Raw genomic sequence first — 21,392 nt, 5'->3', positions numbered from 1 at the left:
CTAGTTGGCAATTGGAACTCCCCTGATGATGGTCCTGCTAAAATGCCACAGTCTCATGATGCTTGGGAAGCAAGGCTAAAAATCTGTGAAATTCCACAGGCTTGGAGAGAAAAATCTAAGCATAACATGCCAGCAGCTTTTGCAGATTTATCTTGGCCCAGCAGTTACCCAGTATGTTAACAGCAAAACCCATGGAACAGTTACTTGGAAAATCAATTACACAGTATGTGAAGCACCTCAACAATGTTCTGCAGAGAAGTAGCACGATGCTGTGTAATCTACCACAGTAGGCAGTGCAGGTTTCCATTTGTCCTGAATGTCTTGGGCTCCAGGTTGTATGCTAGCAGTGGCAACAGGGATGTTGGCTTACTAGAACGGTTTGTGTGTTTTTCCAAGCATCTGATACACACTGTGCTTCTTCAAATGCAGTGGGAGGAGAATGTGCAACTCTGCAAAAGAAAAAAAAAACTGGGTTTTGTTTGGCTCCCAAATTGCTGTCAGCTGCAGAGTTCAGTTTTTCCCATCTGACACTTCACTGTTTGTTTTTCATTCTCCTTGGATAGAAGACTAACTTGAGTTCTATTATGTCCCTGTCGTGTCTAGGCCATCACCTCATTGTTGTAAAGCAGAGGATTAATGATAGAGTTGAATGTGCAGTGGCTCTGGATTACTCCTCTGTTCTGGTGCATTTCCGATCTGCAGTAGTATGTTTTTTCAGAACCCCTTGGAGCTGAGTTGGAGGTTTCACATGCAGCTTACTGTGTGCAGACAGCACAAATCTCAGGCTCTCATCCTCACTTGCAGCTCATTCTGGGATCTCACACGTGCTGAGGTCATTCCATCTCAGGAGAGGGGCAGGTTTCATATCTGGGGCTGTCACATCTGATCACAGTTGATGTCACAGTCCTTTGGCAAGGAGTGGCAGCTCCTGCTGATGGGCCCGAGCCTCCCTGCGATATCCACTGGAGGGCAGCGCAGGCTGCTCCAATTCCCCGCACTCGAGTGATGCTGCCAGCTGCCTCCTGACTTTCATCCCACATTTTGCAGTGCTAGATTTCTACTTTTTATTTTCTTAGCCTGCCGATTATTTGGGTTAGACGTTCAGAGTAAGAATCTAGAGGAGTTCACGTTGGTTGTTCCAGCCTGGCCATAAAATGTAGCAGGACTATGAACTGTGTGATCCAGCGAGGCTGGTTATGGATAAACCACAAGTAGGGCCGCAGTGGCTATGTAGAAGGAAAGAAATACAAAGCTGGGTTTTGATTATTAAGGGCCCCGGCTAAAGGGTATAAAAACATCTTCAGACTGTAGCAAGCTGTGTCTGTGTGCTTTGTTGTAAGTTGTTAGGTCTGTCTGCAGGTTGCTTCAGCCATGGAGAAGTGGAAGACGGCAATCCGTGAGGCCCAGACCTTCTCCCGTATGCACGTGCTGCTCGGGATGCTGGATGCCTGTATCAAGTGGGATATGTCAGCAGAGAACGCCCGGTGCAAAGTGTGTCGCAAGAAAGGTACGCGCTGCCTGCCTGACAGCCGCACGCTGTCACCTCTCCGTGCCCTGCTTGGGCAGCGTGCCCCTCTTGCTGTCACTCTGCCTTTGGCTGTGTTTTGAGTTCTGACCGTCAGGATTTACGCGCTCAGAAGCATTGATCTCACGGAAGCGTTTGACCCTGACTCCAATAAACCATTCTGATGAAACTGGTGCGGAGTGTTGCAGAACGCTGCAGTGCTGCTGTCCCCTGGATATTCAGGATACTTGGACACAGATTGTCTGCAGATCCTTCTGCAGGAGCATTTGTGCCACTGCCTCAATTTCATTTATGAGCTGGAATGGTCTGTGGGTCTCTGAGCCTTGTCAGTTGTTCCCATCTCCTGCAGAAGGAACAAGCAAGAAGAGGCTGGGAAGGTTAATGCACCCTGTAACTGAATAGGAGAGAGCAGTGGGATGATGCTAGTTTGGGGCTAGAGTGGGAGTGGAACTGCCTGCTGAGCTGGAAGAAGCAAGCTCTTTGTTTCTTTTGTGAGAGCAGAGAAATGAAGCTGTTTGCCTTTAGTCACTGCTCTGGTAAGGCTGGGGAGTACCCAAATAGGTGACAGGAGGGACTGTATGAAGGAGGGCTTGAGAATCCTGCAGGTGGAAGGGGAAATTAGACAGTGTTACCAGTCATTGAGTACTAGTACTAGCAGAGTAAAAATTGTACTGCCATAACCTCTCCTTTTGGATGGAAGCCTGGAGGAGAGAGCTTGGTAGCACATTCTGCCACATCATGTGCTTTTTGTCTCCTTTTCTATTTGTTGAAACACTAGTGGGAAATGAGGGCAGACAGATCTGAGGGAAAACGGAGCTGCTTTTGCTTACCAAAAGGCTGTGTTGTCCACTTCTGTAAAGAAATGAGCTGAACCGGTGCAACATCCTCCACTGTGGAGCCTCCAAACTAATATGTAAACTGTAAAAATATATAAATTGTAGGCAGATGTAGGAGAGGGATCACCTGAGACTAACAGATTATGGTTTAACAGAACTCAAGAACTGGGATGCTAGGGACATGCTGGCAAGCTCTCCACACTTCTTTTCAGTAAATGAAGTAGCTGGCTCAGGACTACGTCTGTGTTATCTGTCATCACTGAGAAGCATGGAGAGACTAGTTCTGCTGCATGCCCTTTTTTTTCCTATGGGCTTGCTACCTTGAGTAGAAAGAAAAACACTGTGCCTCACATTGAGGCTAGAATTGCTATGGTTATGTTCCTAGCCTCTTACTAGGCTCATGGGCATGCTAGGCTCTCTGCAGCATGCTTCTTTCCTCCTGGTCAGTTTGGCATCTACTCTGGGTGAAATGTATTTGGCGGCTTTCTACCCTTGTCTCAAATGAAATCTTTGTAGAGCAATGGACTTTGCTTTGTCTTTTCTTCAAATACTGCTTGTTTCCACTGCAGTGGAAACTGAGAAGGAAGGGTGCCCACTATCAGAGGGCACTTTGCATCTTCCTCTCACTGCGTTCTGACCTCCAGCCACGTGGCAGCTTCTGCGTCGCGGGTCATGCAGGGCTGTGGTGCTCAGTTACAAGTAGGTTGTGCTCTCCTAGGTGAGGATGACAAGCTGATCCTGTGTGACGAGTGCAACAAAGCCTTCCACCTGTTCTGCCTGAGACCAGCACTCTATGAGATACCAGATGGAGAATGGCAGTGCCCAGCTTGTCAGCCCTCCACTGCCAGGCGCAGCTCCCGGGGCAGGTGAGTGGCACTCCTTTCCTTTGAGTTGTCACTGGTGCAGATTTTTAGCCATGTTTTCACGAGAGGATCAAAACAGCCTTAAACAAAGACCCTTGGAAAGGACCAAAATAGCCAGGTTGACTCAGTGTCTCTGAGTTTCTTTAAGTTCAGCACACTTGTGTGGTGATCCATGACGTTTAATAAATAGTTTCAGTGTGGCAGTGAAAACGTACACAAAGCATCAACCAAAATTTATGCACTAGGGACTGTTGTTCACCTGAGCAAATAGTTGGGTTCCTTTTTCATGGGATTGTAGTGGGTAGCACTGCAACTCTAATGCCCTGGGCTAAGTTATTCTTGTGGCCTCATCTAATTAAAGCAGACACTACTCCAGGCTGCAGCTCAGCCCCTGTGTGCTACTAAAAATCAGATAATGAAATGCCACCTTGGCACTTCTTTTGGCCTGATGAACATTGGCACTTTTGTGAGGTAGGATCCATTATAGATTGTGGAGATGATATGATTTGAGGAGGAATCGAAGTTGTTGTGTGCAGCAGAATCGAGTAGTTGTTTCCTGACAGCAAGGGGCTGAATTGCTTTGTGAATTGCTGTAGGCTGGAAGTTAAATGTATGCAAAATGTATTTTTCTGCCTATATTGTAAGCTAATTGCAGTGCTGCATCTCCCTGCTTGTCAGCAAGGTGAGGCTATCAAATAGCACCTGATGCATAAGCAGTCAACAGATCCTTTCATCCAGAGTGGCAGCACAATAGGAGGCGTGCAAACTTGTAGTGTACAGGTGGTGCACAGCCTTAAAAGTATTACTTAACTCCCTGGGCACCATTTAAGGATTCATCAGGCTTGTTCCAGAATGACAGGGCTTTAATGCAGCTGTTCTAGCTTGCGATTGTAGTTGCTTTGATGTGGTGGAGTCACCTGCAAGCTGCTTGGCTGCTGGATGAGAGCCATCAGGTGGGGTAACACCTGTCTTGTTACCTGCTTTCTGCTCTTGTCTTCCTAGCTCAGGCAGGGGAAAAAATGCTGGCCTGCAAAGACTTATGCCCTGCTCTACTGTGGGAGCTAATTCTTACTCCATTTACTGCTCAAGCTCCCTTGTCTCCAGAGGACCGAGACTCCCACAATAGCTTTGCCTTTGTCCCCATCTGCCTATGTGTGCTGCTTTGTTTTCCTCTGTTTATTATGGTTAGAATGCTTTAACAGACACATGCAGAAAGTTAGAACTGTCCTGGGCACGGTCTTTTTGGCTTTGATGCCAGCACGTAAGAAGTCTGAACTGATGATTTGCTCAGTAATATGTGAAGTTTAGCTGTGAATAACACTAAACAAGGTCTGTTTCCTGTAGTGACAGGGGAAAGCAATAACGGGGAAATACTCCAGCAGGAGCCGAAGGGGAAAAAAACAGCCCAAAGTAAAACCATTGTGAAACTCCTCAAGCGAGGCTTGCAAACAAGGGTGAAACAGCAGCACTTGTTCAGAGAGGAGAATTGTGCAGCAGTCTCAATGTCAAAATCTATTATCACATGGTTATCTAGAACAGGAGTGGGGAAAAAGGGAGAAAAGACACAGATTCAGCTGTTGGGGTGTTCCAGCTGTAGTCCGAGAAGTGTTCTTTTAACTGTAGCTACAACTTGGTCCTCTGGAAATACACTGGATCACTTCAGTTTGAGTCGGGATGTTTATTTTACACACTGAGGTGGTCAAGTCTGTGTGTGAGCAAACAGTACGGGGGGCCCAGGGCTCCTCATTCCCAGGTCCTGGTACAACATGTGTTTACCTGCCGTGCTCTAGGAACTACACAGAGGATTCTGCTGAAGATGAAGGTGAAGAAGGTGAGGAAGCTTCTGATGAGCAAGATGCTGAGGAAGAAGAAGAGGAAGAAGAAGATTATGAAGTCGCTGGATTGAAACGTAAGGCTTTGACCATGCAGAAAATTAACAGAGAATATTAAGACTATGCCTTCAGTGTTCAAAGAATTGATCCAATTTTATGCTTGTGCTTTCACATGAAACAGGTTCTTACTAGGAAATAGGGAATTGCACAAGGGAAGTCTGTGATTGTGTTTTCCCTGGGGAGCTGGAGTGAACTCCCTTCCCTTTGTGACAAAGATAGCGCTTCTGTGAACTGTTGTTCTCCTGGGAACACTGCAGACACCCGTTCAGCATCAGCAGAAGCTGCAGCAGGGAAAGTCTAGGGAACAGCATTACCTGTAATTGGTACTGGCAGTCTGTGCCTGCAGTGCATCTTGGAAAACTGGAGCTTTGGCCACAACACTCTACTGCTCTTGCTTTTTCCCTTCCTAGCACAAGCTCGTAGCACCTTACATGCAGGATTTCTAGTGGAAAGGGGCCATTTTTAAGTAGTCAGACCAGGACCTCATCTGTTGGTTCCCGTGGGAAGGCACAGTAGTCAAAGTGCAGCAGGGCCTGGGCAGCCAGCACCTGTTGGTTGCATAGAGACCACTCAGGATACACAGCTGACTCACTCCTGAGCGGAGTGAAATAACATTTTCTAGACTCATCAGTGACTACTTGCCTACCCCAGCGTGCAGTGCAATTTCTGGTATGCATGTTGACTTTGTTTTTAAGGGAGTTTGACTCCGTCTTGTTTGGGCAACTTGGTGCAATGAGCAGCTCAGTCTCAGAACAGCACACAGCCAGCTTTTGCTTTCTGTCAAAATGTCCTTGACTGACATAAAATTAGCTTCAGCCTGTCCTAACCAGGGCAGATGGTGAAATTCAGAGACCAGGACCCCAAGGATTATCCTGTATTCTTTCAGGGGTTTCCATCCGGGTCTATCAGTCTCGATTCGCCTGCTTTATTCTGGTTTCAGGGGTGTTCACTGATACCCTGGCTATGCGTGCTGCTTGTTGTTCTGTGGTGTATCCATGTCCACACTTGGAGTATGTTCAGCCGATGTTGCGCAGCCAAGTCAGGAGCAAAGCCAAGGTTTCCAAACAATAGCATAAGGGTTACAGTCACTAAAAATAAAGCACTAAATGCAACCCCGTGGTTTTAAAGAGCATTAACGTGGAAAGGTCACTGTGGAAAACTTTTGTTTTAATAGAGAAGTCCCATTAATCCTCATGGCGTTTATCCTGAGGGATATAACCTAGAATGTTGGATTGTCAGACATCTAACACATGCCTCACGCTTGACACACAAGCAGGAGTGACAGCAGGCAGGCGGCCCGCTGCCCTGACACGCGCTGCTCCCGCAGGGGGGCTGGGAGGGATGATTTATTGGGCAGGGCTGGATTAGAGGCTGCAGATGGAGCGCTGCAGCACGCTGGATGCAGCTTGCTCAGACCCTTCTGACCAGATGGAAGGAGCTTGGCTGGGGAGGAAGACCTACACGTTCCCTTGGTACAGAGAGAAACTTAAGGCGAGGGCCTTCAACGCCGTGCTTGTCTCCATGGGCGCAGCGCTCTGACAGGCAGACTCGCACACAGAGCGCTTCTGTGGGACGCAGCGCAGCAGCTCCTGTCTTGGGGAATAAAATCCCATTGTTTCCCACTCGCAGCTCCCCGCTGCAGTAACACGACACTCCCTCTGCACGCAGTTCGCTTTTCAGGGGGGCTCAGCAACTGGCTTACCCTCTGTGAGGGCCACTTGTAAGCGCTTGGCAGAGCACCCTGAGGGGCAGTGGGAACCCGAAGGAGGTCTGCAGGTTCCTGCACCCGATGCTTTCTGAAAGGATGTTGCATTCACGTTTGAAACAAATGTCTGTCCCTCACCATCCTTCAAGTCTGGATACAGCAGGGTTTCAGCGCTTCATTCTGCAGGTCTTTACTGCAACGCTCAGACAGAAAGCAAAGCTTTGGGGCAGAGCAGCTGAAAGCCTCCAGATGTCCTGCAGAAGCTGGGGTCTGCTGGAAGCTGGCATGCATGACCACCCTTAGAAAGCTGCTGCCAGACAGCAGTGGCCTTTTTTTGGATGTGGGCTGTTACCAGCATAGCTCATCTGGAGAGGGTATAGAGCACAGCTGACAGGGGCGTGTGCTGAGTGAGGATGGTGACAGAAAGCCGGGTCACCGCCATCATCCCTGCGTTCGCTGTGCTGTGAGTGAGGCTGCCTGGCGCTGCCGCTGTGCAAAGGGCTTGTGATCTCTGCTTCCAGGTTAACCCATTCCTCTAAGCCACTGGCTTATGTGTTTCAGTGAGACCCAGAAAGGCCGCCCGCGGCAAGCAGAGCACAGCCATGTACTCCTCGAGGCAGGGAAGGCACCAAAGGAAGAAGCAGTCGCTGCACCCTGCCAGGGGACCCCGGCAGCGGGCTGCACCTGTCAACAGCGCAGACATTGATGAGCTGGTAAGAGCCAAATTGCTCCCCGGGGGCTGCTCACATCATGAGTTATAAACGAAACAGGTGTCACACTTCCTCCCCTCCCCTTCCCAAAGAAATGCCCTGAATTGTACTGTGAAACCTGTGCTGGGCTGCGGGTGGGTTAACAAAGGAGGCATATCCTTAAGGGCCCGGTGCACACGGAGCAGAGATATGCCAGGCATCTTTCCCCAGCCGCTTTCGCACATTGTCCCCCTTGATTAGCAGGCAGCCTGCAGCTTGTTAAAGGGTTTTAAATAGCATCCATATGTCTCTGCAGAGAGGTGGGGGGATCGAGGAGGTCCTGGATGGTCAGAGAATGCCAGCAATGTAGGACCCTCACTCCCTAGCCTTGGCCATTTTCTGACAGTTGTTGTGCGTATGGTCACTCTCCAACCTCCAGGACATAATTTAGCTGGCTTAGGTTTCACTTGACATTTAAAGAATAAAACCTTCTGTTCCTGAACAGAGAAATCTTGTGCGTGCGTGCTGTGCTGGTTGTCCTGGGGAGGGCCACACTGCAGCACATACGTGAGGATACCAGAGCTGCATGGGCCGTGTCACAGCTCCTGCTCCATCTGCCATCTGTCTGCTGAGCAGCAGTGGTGGTGCTGCCTGTGTACCCTGCCACTCTTCTTGAGTGGTTCAATCATGTCTTCAAGCTTCGTGTGCTGATCGTGAGTGGGCTGGCTGCCGGATCTGCAGCATCCTTCAGTCTGGTCCATGTTACAGAGTGGAGGGCAACCAAACCAGCAAGCTCATCACGGGCTCCCCCCGTGAGCATAGTGAGCACAGTGAAATACTCAGGTGGGGAAAAATGTTAGGGAGCAGCTGGGTCAGGAGCTCTGAAAAACTGCCCAGGGCTCTTCCATGAACTGTTTGTCCTGTGAAGAGATGAAAGCTGTTCAGGAACGTCTCCATGTGTTTTGGAGCCTTCCCATCACAGACATACCTCAAGCAGTGCAATGCCTTGTGAGCCGTGTGGCAGAGCCGAGGAGATCTCCCTGTGCTGACCTACAGCTCTGCAGGCAAACGACTGACCTTGTGTCACTCCTGTGTACAGGACAGCAATCCAGAGGCATCAGCTGCTCTCTGGTATTTAAGATGGCAGAGTAGGCTCTACGATGGGCCTGTCAGTACAGCAACACAAGTGCTGTCCCCCTCTGCCTCTCACATGCTGTCCGCCAGGGGCTCGTAGAGGGAATTTACACTCTGCATTTGCTGTCTGTATTCTTTGGCTGCTTGCTTTGACCATGTTGTCTTTGAACCTATCTTGAAAAAGCTTGCTGCCCCCAGTGAGAAGAGAGGCTGCTTGTGATCTATTCCCATCAGAGCTTCTGTATGGGGCTCCCATTTTGTAACTCAGGCCCCCACCACGTCTTGGCTGTTACTATCAAAGGTCCCACAGCAGAGCACTTTCGATTATTGTGGAAGATGGCTACATTTGAAAGACCAGAAGTTCTTTCCTGCAGTACTTCTGTATATTCCCACACCAGGAAGCGCTGGCTTGTGAGCGGAAGGATTGAAAAGAAAAGCTCTGCTAGGAACTAGCTGCTTCACCCTAGATATTGTTTGCTGAACGCTGAAGCTCATGATGGTTCCCCTCCTTTTAACAGCATCCCTCCTTTGTGTGGGCAGGTCCTTCAAACAAGGAAGACGGCGCGTCGCCAGAGCCTGGAGCTGCAGAAGTGTGAGGAAATCCTCAGCAAGCTGATCAAGTACCGCTTCAGCTGGCCCTTCAGGTGAGGGGAGGCGGCCTCCTGCGTGCACACAGGACTGTGGGGCGCCGTGCTGTGGTCCTGCTGGATCCACTGGCTGGTTATGAATTGTGCATCCTGTGTTAGGTGTAGCAAGTGACACTTGGGGAGAAGTGCTCCATTAGAAGTTGCTCCAATAGAAATCACCGTGGTCTCAGTTCTCTGCTGGACTGGAGACCTGGGGTTCCTCTGGTGCAGGATAGCAATGCGATCGGTTGTGGGACAAGGGCAGGAGGCTGGGATCGGTTTTCAGCAGCCCCCGGGTTTGTGGGCAGTGGTGCACAGAGCCGTCGAGCCGCGCGCCGCTCCCTGCACCGCCCTCCTTCCTGTTATCAGTGCTGCGCCCACTGCAGGGCTGACCTGTCTGCTGCTCTCCAGACGTGCGGTTTGCGATGGCGCTCTGGTGGGGTGTGCTGGGGCTGCTGCTCACGCTTGGCAGCTCTGCACTGTGCAGGGCCAGAGCTGCTCATTTCCTTCCTCTTTGTGGCTCTTCATTCATCAGGGAGCCAGTGACCACAGAAGACGCCGAAGATTACTGTGAGGTCATCAGCAACCCCATGGACTTCCAGACTATGCAGAGCAAGTGCTCTTGTGGCAATTACCGCTCGGTGCAGGAGTTCCTCTCTGACATGAAGCAGGTGTTCTCCAACGCCGAGCGCTACAACCAGAACGGGAGTCACGTACTGTCCTGCCTGGAGAAGACGGAACAGTGTTTGATCGACATGGTGCACAAGCACCTGCCTGGCCACACCTACGCACGCAGAAAACGCAAGAAGCTCTCTGCTGGTTGCCAGGGACTGGAGGAGCAGGAAGGGGACAGTGAGTCCGAGCCCCTCGAGCATTCCCGGGGGCGGAGAAGGAAGAAGTGAGGGATGGTGGGGAGGGGAGGGGACCAGGGGGAGAGCCAGAGCTGGAGCAGGCCTTCTGGTGCTGCTGGGCAGCAGGATGGGTTGTCTGGAGGGAGTAAAGAAGCAGCAGGGCACTTTGCTATTAATCCAGCCTTTCCTTTGGCCCATCTTAACTTTAATTTTTCTGCAGTTTCCTCAAATATTTTGTCATCCGTTGAGCGAGCGGAGATGACTTAACTGCTTCCTGCAAATTACACAGAGATGATACGTGTCTGTCCTTCCAGGAGGGGAAGGCGGGAGGGCGAAGGAAAGGCCTGGCCAAAGCCTGACTGGGCAGGGGAGCACGAAGCCTACTCCAGCTCCAGCCCTGCCACTGCCTCGGGCTCTGCTGCCTGCACTGTGAGATCGGCCCCGAGCTGTGCAGGGAGGGATTGTGTTGCTCCACGGACAGACTGGGTGCGACCAGGCCAACGGGCTGCTAGTTCTTGTATGTATATATTTATATGGTGTTAATTTTGAGCCCCTGCTGCAGGGCCGCGTAGCGAGCAAGCACTTACGTTTATGGAGACACAGCTTTCACCAGCATCCTAACACAATTGGCTTCGAGGTGCTCTCGCTTTTCCCCCCTCTCTTCTCGGGGAGCGATCTCTGGAGTTGTTGTGCTCCAGAGGGGTTTTCCGAGCTCAGCTCTGTGCCGAGGTGGCAGAGTAGGCAGCAGGTTTCCCTGCTCACCTTGACCAGCACGCAGTCGTAGCCCTTTGGATGAACCGAGTGCCAGAAGCATACGGGAGAGCATGGTTTTCTGCACACCCCTGGGGAGCTCAAGGGCAAGGGGAGCAGCAGAAACATGTTACGTTTAACTTTTTAAATTAATTTTCTAGTAATTGAAAGTGGCTTGTTTCTAGCTGTGATCTTGTATAAAGAACACCTGTAAGATACCGTTGTCTTGCTTTGGCACATGTACAGTTTATATCAAATGGTGTTTGCTGTATATTTTCCCCCTCTGAAAACTCATTTTCCTATCAGTAGCTGGGGTCGCACCGGGGCACTCGTGAGGGTCCCCAGTCCCTCTCCAGCCTGCTCTCATCTCCTGCAGTCACACCTCCCTTAGCTCACCTCCCTCGTGCCCTCGGTGCCTCAGGCTGCCCCTCGCTGGCCGTGTCCCAGCAGTGGGTTCTGCCATTCGGCACACCGGCTTTTCTCTAAGAAAAGAGTGTTCTTTAATCACCTCTCCATCATGACAGATTTTGATCATACAATCAGGGCTTGAACTTTTTATTATGGAGTTCTGCAGTTTGGAACAAACTAGCCACAGGGCTGCTCTGTCCCGGCTTTGTGACACGGGAAAACAGAAGCAGCAGTTGCAGCTCCTGTGATTTGAGAATAAAAGGATCCTCGGTGACAAGTTGCAGCCCAGTTTTGTGGAGTTTTTGGTTTGTTGTTTTGTTAACAGGTATTTGTTTCAGTTCTGACTGCTGAAGGCTGCAGCCACAAGACACATTTCCAGCCACCTCCCCCCACCCCAGCCTCAGCTCCTGCCCCACGGAGTAGCACTGACGTTTGTATCTCGCACGTCCCCATCAGAGGCCATGTTTTGTCCTGTTAATAGAGAACATTTTCTGCAGGTCCTACACAGTGAAACCTTTGGAACCGTACGTTTTTTAAAAATAAATGTCATTTGTGGGGGGAGGGGGGTTTCTCCTAAGGGCTGTACTTGTAATAAGTTGGAAAATGAAAAATAAACATTATGTACTTGTGTTTGTAAAGCCGGCTCGCAGCGCGTCCTTTGTGGTATCCTCTGCTCCTGCAGCACGGCGGCCTCGCGCCTGCTGGAGCTCCCACCAAGAGGCCCAGAGGAGCACTGAGCTGCATCAGGCCAGCTCACAGCTCTGCACTTCTGGGCCAAACGCTGCTCAGGTTGGGTGGCGGCGGCCCCTGGCCGTGCCTCTGCTCCAGGCGGAGGAAATGGCTGGGGCCACGTTCACACAAAGCTGGTGCAAAGCTGCGCTGACAGCAGGTTAATGTGCAGCATGGAGCTGCGTGCCCTGCGCTGGCATTTTGCAACCATGGCTGTCTTTGCTGCAGTCCTGAGATGGCCAAGGCCTGTTCTGTGTGTCTGACCAAACAGCCGTCAGATCCCTTACCAGCAGGGCTGGGATGCTGCTCTGCTGAGCTTCAGAAGCAGGGGAAGGAGCTGGTGCTGATGTACGCCCAGCAGCTCTCAAGTGAGGGTGTTTGCCAGAGTTTTCCTGCACTTGTCCCAGTGCCACAGGAACAAGAGGGCGGTGCTTTCCTGGGTAGCGCTGTCACGCTGCGGCACCGAGCGCAGCCCCCCGAGCTGCGGTGGGGTTTGGCAGTTGGGCAGAGGAGGCTGAGGAGCCCCGCTGGGTCTGGGAGCTTCAACGTTACAGGCAGCGGATAAACGTTGTTTGCGCAGAGAAACCTCACGGCCGTGCCGCAAGCAGGGGTTCACTGCCGGGTGTGCAACAGGAGCCGGGCAAACCGGAGCGTGATCCAGGCTGGGATGCTTCCAGGCCTCGGCGTGGAGTCCTCACACCAGCATCTGCCGCGAGACCTTTTCCAAGCCCTGCTTTTTATAGCAGCCCTGCATGGCATTACCGCCCCGTGAGACCCTATTAATAGCCGTCACTCGGCCAGTGGGCGGCCGTGGCACCCGCTGCACCCACTGCAACGCCGGGCCGGGGACCCAACAGGGCTGAGCCATGGCGGCCAGCGGGACCACACCGAGCTCCTGGGGCTGCGGAGGAGCCGCCCGGGCCGCCGGGGCTGATAGCGGGCGGTGGGCAGGCGCTGGTCAGGCGCCGGCGGCCCCGTGCTGCTGATAGTTGGGGCCCGGCGGGACGAGCTTATCTGGGTGAGCGCCTGAGAGGCAGCGAGGCTTGGCAAGAGGCAGGGTGCTCAAGGGCGGGCTGTCCCAACGGGCTCCGAGAGCCACGCAGGAGCTGGACGACAGCAGGGATGCAAGCAGGACGCAGAGCTGCCCCCAGCCATCACTGCCGTGTGTCTGTGCTCGGGCCCACGGTGCAGCGCGATCTGGGGTCAGTGTAGCCCAGGGCTCAGCCCCAAAGAGGCTTCGAGTGCGGAGTGCCGGGGCCTGGGTCACCGCCCCTGGCCCAGGTGAGCGGCTCCTGCCCAGCCCGCCTTGCACTGGACTTTGGAGTCTATCCCTGAGCCAATATTGACTCTCCCAACCCCGGTCTCGGCCCCGTTATCTGCCCACACCGCCCCTCCATGGCAGCTGGGAGGCCGCAACCCCTTGGCCCAGCAACAGGGCACCAGGCAGAGATCCCTGCCCAGGTTTGGGGCTGACCGCTGGAGCGCCCAGTACCATCGCACGGTGCCCCCGCAGCGACTCACTGGGCACCAACGGCCACAGAGCTCCTGCACAGCGCTGCACGCCCACTGCTGCCCCTCCATGTTGCCTGCTGCTCCGCTCTGTGCGCTGCCGCCAGCGCTGCTCCCGGGGGAGCAGAGGGTTTCTCAGATCCATCGCTCAACTTCTCCCCACGTCCCAACACCCCCAGGGGCGGTGGAGAGCGGATTAAAGGCGCTTCCCAACATCAATCGCAGTGGCGATGTGCACACAAAGCCTTGCTCAGCGCTGCGGTGCAGCACTGAAGGGCTGCGTCCCATCCTGGCTGCGGGCTGGGCTGGGCTCACAGCCCAACTGTGGGCCTCCACTGTTGCCCCTTTGTGGCTGCGTGATGCTGCAGTGCCCCCAGCACAGCCTGTGCGACTTCTCCCGCTGGGCACCAACAAGCTGGGAGCAACCTGGGCAGCACGGGGTGCTCGGTGCGGATGCTCACCATGGCGCCGGCCGCCAGCATCAGCTGGGGCTGGGGGCACACAGAGGACGCGGCCCCTACAGGACACACCTTGAGCCTGCAGCTCTTACTGGGGCTCTGGGCCACCAGGACCGGTACCAAGGAATGGTGGGCACCAACCTGTGTGTGCCAAGGCAGCTGCACACAGATGATGAGGGACAAGCAGGCCGCGTGCTGCTCACTAGCTAGAAATGAGAGGACAGAGACTTCCATCCCATCCCACAACCCCTGCCCACTGCAGGGCTGGGCCCATGGGCTGGCACTGGGTGCCCATAGGCTGTAGCCAGGCACAGGCACCCCACAGCCACAGCTCCCCCTGGCTCCCTGGGCAGCTCCACCAGAGCCGCACAGTTCCTGCCCCGGCCCGGCAGCACCAGCTGAGGGTTGAGTTTCCCCTGGGACAATGGGGAAGGCGAGATGGGATTGTAACCGGAGCAGGGGATAAATAAAGCTGCCCAGAAGTTTCCATGACCTGCACCTCAAGCTGCTGCTTGGCACACTGAGGCCAAACCCTGTCCCCCAGCCCAGCACTGGGCTCCCGGCCCCGCACTGCACCAAGACTGCGATGGCACAGCAGCCCCACAGCTCCAACCAACACCACTCAGCATCGAGCACTGAGCGGAAAACATTATTCACTACATGAGGATCTGTGCTGGTGGATCCGTTGGGATGCAGTACTGGGGTTAGGGCTGTCCTGACTCCTCTGGGCGCTGCTCCCCATCGCCCAGCCAGGTCAGCCCTGCATGCTGCCTGCACCACAGCACTGGTGAGCTCTGCACGGCCACCCTCAGCCCCTCTGTTCCTGCACACAGCACGAGGCTCGGTTGAAATAACACATCCAGGGTTTATTGTTTTTTCCATTCCTCGCAGCTAATGATTAAAAAAAAAAAAAAAAAAAAAATCTAAAATAAATTACAGAATTAAATAAACACGAACTGGATTATTCCCCTTCCTGCCCCAGCCCCAGCCGCCCCCCCAAAGAAAGCGTTAGAACAGTCACTGGATTTGGCAACAGCAACAACAACGGAACGATCCCTAGGAAAAGCAGCGAGCTGCCTGGGCCGGGCACTGCAGTGGGCAGCCCAAACCCACGCGCCCCCCATTCCACCCCACAGCGGCCCCGGGGCTCAGCCCTTACCCACAGCACTCTCCCGGTGCCACGCGGAGTGTCGGCCCCACGCTAGACGTGTGTCGGGTTGTCCAGGTACGGGTCCGTCTTGGTCATGTGCAGCATGACGGTGGGTGCCTTGTAGTGGCAGTGCACCCCGCCGCAGCTCACCCCGCTGCAGGGCTTGCCCCTCGTCCTCACGCCCAGCTTCCTGTTGCACAGGCTCTGCCAGGTCTGCAGCGTCTTGGAGCTCCACACCCACACCCCACTGGTGATGCCCACCACCAACGACATGAAAATCTTTAGCATAAAGACAGCCACGGTGGGCACCGAGGCCTCCAGCGAGCAGTTGGCCGCACGTCGGCCGGGCAGCGGTACGCAGCCGCGCTCCAGGGCACGGAGGTTCCAGTAATCCACGTTCAGGCGCTCGTAGAAGTAGCAGACGATGACGCAGGTGGCCGGGACGGTGTAGAGGATGGAGAAGACCCCAATCTTCACCATCAGCTTCTCCAGTTTCTCCGTGTTGGTGCCGCCCGTCTTCATGATCTTCCGGATGTGGAAGAGGGCGACGAAGCCGGTGAGGATGAAGGAGGTGCCCACCACCAGGTAGCAGGAGAGCGGGATGAGGACGAAGCCGGTCAGCGCGCTGACGTCCATGCTGCCCACGTAGCACAGCCCCGTCAGCTCGTCCCCCGCCACCTTCCGCATGGTGAGGATCACAATGGTCTTCATGGCCGGGATGCCCCAGGCGGCCATGTGGAAATAGCTGCTGTGGGCCTCGATGGCCTCGTGCCCCCACTTCTTGCCGGCAGCCAGGAACCAGGTGAGGGTGAGCACGACCCACCAGAGCGAGCTGGCCATGCCGAAGTAGTAGAGGATGAGGAAGACGATGGTGCAGCCCGTGCTCTCCAGCCCCTCCTGGATGATGTAGAGCTCGCCGTTCTCCCGGTCGCAGGCGATGTTCTCAGCCCCTGCCACCGAGCGGATGATGAAGGCCACTGAGTAGACGTTGTAGCACATGGAGAGGAAGATGATGGGTCTCTCAGGGTACTGGAAGCGGTGCGGGTCGAGCAGGAAGGTGAGCACGGTGAAGGCGGTGGAGACAAAGCAGAGGGTGGACCACACGGCCATCCAGACGAAGGCAAAGTCCTTGTCCTCGCGGGACCAGTAGACGTCCACGCCGGGCGAGCAGCGGGGCGCGCAGGACAGGCTCTTTTCCACATACTGGAACTTCTCGGGGTTGTCGCAGGCTCCCAGCCCGTTGGGGCCACGGCCCTCTGCAGAGCCTGGAGGCCACGGCCGGGGCGCGACCGGCAGCATGCCCTGGCCCTTGTGCGGCTCCGCGGCCGAAGCGTTCTCGGGGGCCTCCATGCAGAGGGCGTTGGGGTCGTTCTTGGTGGGCAGCCGGCCGCAGTCAAGCGACTCGGGCCAGCCGAAATTGAACTGCTCCATGATGGGGACGCACTTGTGGCGCGCCTGCTCGCACATGGGGCGGCAGGCGGGGATGCTGGCGCTCACCTGGTCGGTGCACATGGGCGCGTAGAGCGAGCAGAGGAAGAAGCGCAGGTGGACGTGGCAGCCGTACTCCACCAGCGGCGCGAACTCGTGCAGCTTCAGGGCGGCCTCGCGCTGGCTCTCGTGGCCCAGCAGGTTGGGCATGCGGGTCAGGTTGTACCCGATGCCGCGGCACATGGGGATGTCCACGGGCTGGCACCGCGCCGCCCGGCCCCGCGCCGCCTCCAGCGCGCCCAGCTCCAGCCCGCGGCCGGCGGCCGCCAACTGCCACAGCAGCGACAGCGCGAGCCGCAGCCGCAGCGCCGCCATGGCCCGACCCGCGGCTACAGCGCCGCCATGGCCCGGCGCGCCCGCGCCCCCGCGCGCCCCCGCGCCCCCGCGCCCCGCGGCGGCCCCGCGCCGGGGCAGCGCCCGCCGCCCTCCGCCGCGCCGCGCTCCATGCGGCCCCGCGCCGCGCCGAGCCCCGCCGAGCCCCGCGCAGGGCCCGGCACCGCGCCCGCCCCGCGCCGCGCCGCCACGCCCCCGGGGCGGAGTAAGGGCGGGGACGGCCCGGACGGTCGCGCGGATCCCCCGCCGGCGGCCGCGGTTCGGAAGTTCGGCGGTTCGGCCGCTCGTCGGTCGCGGGAAATCGCGGCGCCGCAGCTCCCTGCCGCCGCGGGGCTGTGCGGGTGTCCCGGGGCTGCGGCGAAGCGCCGCCCCTCGTGCGTGCGCTGCGGGCCGCGCTGGGGGCGAACCCCAGCCGTGGGCGCTGCTGCGGGCCCGGCGGGGAGGTGGGCGCTCCGTCCGGCCCTCGCCCCTCCCGTCCCGCTGCCGCTGGGGCCCCGCACGCTCCTACGACAGCGCCGCACGAGCGGCCTCCCGGCGGTGCCCGCAACTCCCGGTGCCTCCGGGCCGCGAAGGGTTAATAAGGGGCGAACTCGCAAATAAATGTCTTTTAATTTAATTTTGCTTTAATATGTAAAACTGTTGCTCTTGGCAGGGGGTGCCGCAGCCCGGCCAAAAGCAACACGTGGATTTTCGGAGTCAAGGGGCTCCTTTCAACGCAGAGGAGCGGCGGTGGCTCACCTCCGTCCCGCGCCCTCGGCCGCCCCGTGGGATGCCCAGGCCCCGCCCGGGGCGCACGGCGTGGGGTCCGGCGGTCCTCAGCACGTCAGCCCCGCGGAACAGCCGGGGGAGCGCCGGGGCGGCCGTGGGGGAGCGCGCCCGGATTGCCGTGCCCGCGGCACCGTGGCTGCGCACAGAAGCTGAGGTCTCCGGCAGGTCTGGAAGCCTCACAGTGAAAACAAGAACAGCAGGTAGAGCAACGCGGCAGATTTATGGCTTTGGAAGTGTCCCTGGGCTGGGAATCCAATATCAATAGCTTGAATAAAGAAATCACAGAGGCTGCACAGAAATCTGCCCGCGAAGCATCCAGGCTGGCGGAGCGGGGCCGTATGGCAGGAGCCTGTGGTTCCTGGCAGCAGCTTTGCCCCATTTCCTTTCTTCCCGTCAACAGCGCTTGCAAACCTGTGCGAGATCCTCAGCGAGGGGAGGGGGAAGGAGCGGGAAGGCCACGGGTTGAGAGCAGTCGCCTGGCGCTGCCTGGCTGCGTGGAGAGGCTGCGAGTTGCCCCCAGCACGTGAATGGATGGGACGTGGGCACGGGATTCCTGGGCATCCCCCGTGGCAGCAGCAGTGGGGACAATCCCTGCCTCAGTGGGAGCGATGGAGCAGAGCAAGGGGCACAATGGTGGAGAGGAGGTGGAGGAGGAGACGGTCCCATGGGTTCTGCACCTTGGCAGGGGCGTCTGGGGCGTCTGTTGGGATGCACAGCCCCACGCACCCGCTGGGCTCTGCGTTCCCTGGATGGCTCTGCTCCACCCTGGGCACAGCCTGCGGTACTCCAGGCTCTCCCCGGTGCTTTCAGGCGGGGGCTGCGATAAGGACTGAAAGACCCAAAAGCACCTTCAGCTCCAAAGGACCCTGCGCTGTCGGTGCCAGCCCGAGGGAGGGCGAGGGCGCAGCTCTGCAAGGATCCGGGCAGCAAATTTTCCCTTCCCAAAGAATTTCACAGGAATAGCTGTGTGAAAGGCCAGCTGGGTCGATTTCAAAGGGATGCCAGCACCAGGGCCGGATGGGATGGGGAGCAGCTGGAGGGGTCCATCCTGGGAGAGACCCCCAACTGCAGGCTGGCACCCACTTGGGCACCCATGCGGATGAGGGGTCTCTCTCTGGCCATGCTGTGCCGTGCCAGCATTACTGGGGGCACAAGTGGTCCTCCAGCCTGAACCCTTCTGTTCTTGCACAGTGCAAACACAGGTTGGGGCAAAGCAGGCGCTGCTCTGCACCCTGTGGCTCTGCGGCTCAGTGCTGGGATCTCCCCGTTGGGGTGCAGCAGTGGGGTTGGAAGGGCAGGGGGTTTCTGGGGACAGACAGCAAGGAAATGGGGCAGGAACCTGACACTGGCGGGAGATGGGCAGAGCAGAGAGACCTCATGGCACTGCCCCTGCCCCAGCTGGCACCAGCAGAAGGGAAAAGCCATTTCTTCCCTGACTCAGGCATTAATTATAGCAATGCAACGAGAACCCTGGCAGGGGGGAATTAACAGCCGTGCTCATCCTACACCCAAGCTGCAGCTATTTTTATGGCTTCATGGGACTGTGCAGCGTGTCACCAACCAGGCAGCCTTGTCCAGGAAGGGCACTGCGGGCACTGTGGGCAGAGAGTGATGGGCACAGCCCTGGGGGTCCTGCTGTGTCCAGCTCCACACCCTACAGCTCTGTACTGAAACACCCAGAGCCTGGCATGAGTCCCCTGCAGGAAGGGCTGTCCCCTCCTTATGTCACCCCCTGCCATCTGCACATCAATGTCCTGGCTGGCACGGCACAGCTGTCACCCTCTGCTGGTCCCAGTGCCAGGCTGCTGGGTGGTGCCAAAGGTGCTGCAGGTCCCCGAGGGGCTGCAGAGCCACATCCATGTCCTCCCAGCCCAGAGCCGGGACACGGCCTGACCCAGAATCCATCTCCTTCCAAATATTTCCCTGTCTCCTGGTGCAGAGGGACAACCCTGCTGTGCCAACTGTCCCTGTGCAAGACACAGCCCACCTGCTCCCAGGCAGTGATGCCAGTGCCTCTGCTGCATCACAGAGGAGGTTTGCAAAGACATTTCCTGGAGGATTTGGGATTTTTTCCCCTTTTCCCTTTGGCATGTAATTTCGGTAACTCTAGCAGCTGTTAGAGCCGTGCTGGAGAAGGTCAGCAGGAGCCACACTGGTGGCAAGCCTGGAGGAGCTGCAGGCTGAGCCACGTGCAGCCCCCATCCCCTCACTCACCACCCGCAGGCCTCAGCAGCAGCCGTTCACTCTGAGCCCTACTGATGGCAACATCCCCGCTCACAGCAGCTGCCTCCCATGGGCCGGTGAAAGGATGTCGCTCACTGCCAGCTGCCTGAGCCCGGGAGGAATGGGTCACAGCCACCAGACCAGGCCATGGGGCGACTGCCCTGTGGCTGACCCTCCGCGCTGCCCAGTTTCCTGGCAGAGCAGGCAGAGGAGGAGCGCAGTTTGGAGCAGGCAACGCTGTGCTCCCGGGTGACGTTCCAGGCTAGCACAGAAGCCCTTTCATCCCCAGCCCCACTGCCTGCCCGCTCAGCGTGCCTGCACCCACCTGCGGTGCCAAAATGGAGCTCAGCCCCGGGCTGCCCCATCCCACAGCCCCGCGGTGCTCCCGGCATTCTGGAGTCGGCACCGGCCCGGCGCAGGCACACACTCGGCTCTTTCTTTGCCTGGCCCGGGCCCCTCAGCCCCGCACACAGCCCGGCGCTGGCAGGCAGGTCTGTGCTGCACAATGTGCCTCCTTGTTCAGCCCGTCCCAGGGCCGGCTTGTGGGGAATGGCAGGGAATCGCCTCCGTTTCCTGCTGGAGTTTTATTACATCTCCATATAAATAAATAAATACAATTCAGAGGAGGAGAGCAGAACCACGGGGCAGCTTGGAGCCAGGCAGGACGTGGGCTGGGCTGAGCCCCATGGCGGGGCCGGGATGGGGGGAACATCAAACTGGGGCACCCCGGCACAGGGCAGTGGGCAGGGGCTCCCCAGGCTCACTTTGTCCCCGCAGGAGCTGTGCCCCACAATGCTGTGTCCCTGCACCTCCCTGCCCCCATACTGCGCACTGTGCTCCCCCACTGTCATCTGGGCTCCTCCAGGCAGCCCCGCTCCCCCCGCCCCAGCAGCAGCCCCGCTCCTCCAGCCCAACCATTTTGCACTGGGCCGGGGTGGTGGGGCTGAACCCTGGCAGGGATGTGTCCGAGCCCACATCACATCGCAGAGCAGATGGCTGCGAGGACCAGAATGTGCTGGAGTAACTTATTACTGAATGGGCCAAGCTGTCCTTTTGCTCAAACCGAGGTGAAATATGGGTGTGCTGAATCTGCGGAGCCCTTGCAACTTCCCCATGCCTGTAAGCATGAGCAGCCCCTGGGCAGCCCCATATGCACATGCTAGGATGTCACAGAATTATAGAGTTGCATCAATTGCAGGAGACCTGTAAGATCATTAAGTCCACCTCGTGCTCGCTGCAAACTCCGGCAGTGGGATGCAGAAACCTTTTCCCAAAGCACACGTTGGGGAGCCAGGCCAGCCCCCACTGCTGCAGGCACTGCTGTGGTGCAGGGGTGGCCTGGAAAGAATTCTGGTGCTTCTTCCTGGTGCTTTTGGGCTGAACTCAGCTTCTCCGGCAGAGTTCAGGCCAAGCCTTGCAATCAGGCTGCAGCAGCCAAGGCTGAAGCAACACCAG

The 21,392-nt window shown here is 56.6% G+C and overlaps 2 protein-coding genes across 3 annotated transcripts in view; one reads left to right on the top strand and one right to left on the bottom strand.

Annotated features, from left to right (window-relative positions):
- The window catches only part of BAZ1B (bromodomain adjacent to zinc finger domain 1B), a 52,030-nt gene extending 40,113 nt beyond the window's left edge, over nt 1-11,917 (top strand). Inside the window, exons 14-19 of one of the 2 annotated variants that reach the window (XM_052688630.1) lie at nt 1,360-1,507; nt 3,080-3,227; nt 5,015-5,133; nt 7,383-7,534; nt 9,185-9,288; nt 9,806-11,917. In XM_052688630.1, coding sequence (XP_052544590.1) covers nt 1,360-1,507; nt 3,080-3,227; nt 5,015-5,133; nt 7,383-7,534; nt 9,185-9,288; nt 9,806-10,172 — 1,038 coding nt within the window. In that variant the 3' untranslated portion in view covers nt 10,173-11,917. Of the gene's footprint in view, nt 1-1,359; nt 1,508-3,079; nt 3,228-5,014; nt 5,134-7,382; nt 7,535-9,162; nt 9,289-9,805 lie in introns of both variants that reach the window. The other variant, XM_052688631.1, reaches the window with a different exon arrangement.
- Nucleotides 11,918-14,820: 2,903 nt separating this feature from the next.
- Nucleotides 14,821-16,962, bottom strand: FZD9 (frizzled class receptor 9). The gene has a single exon (XM_052689069.1). The coding sequence runs from the start codon at nt 16,926-16,928 to the stop codon at nt 15,177-15,179; it is 1,752 nt and encodes a 583-aa protein (XP_052545029.1). The 5' UTR covers nt 16,929-16,962; the 3' UTR covers nt 14,821-15,176.
- Nucleotides 16,963-21,392: the final 4,430 nt, after the last annotated feature.

The sequence above is a fragment of the Tympanuchus pallidicinctus genome, unplaced genomic scaffold, assembly GCF_026119805.1.
Source record: "Tympanuchus pallidicinctus isolate F22 unplaced genomic scaffold, pur_lepc_1.0 scaffold24, whole genome shotgun sequence".
Lineage (NCBI taxonomy): Eukaryota > Metazoa > Chordata > Aves > Galliformes > Phasianidae > Tympanuchus > Tympanuchus pallidicinctus.
The sequence above is the reverse complement of the archived record's forward strand: the minus strand, read 5'-3'. Positions and strand labels throughout refer to the sequence as shown.

What these genes read in the sequence shown, in the direction of transcription:
- FZD9 (XM_052689069.1), bottom strand. Translation starts at nt 16,928, where the DNA reads ATGGCGGCGCTGCGGCTGCGGCTCGCGCTGTCGCTGCTGTGGCAGTTG.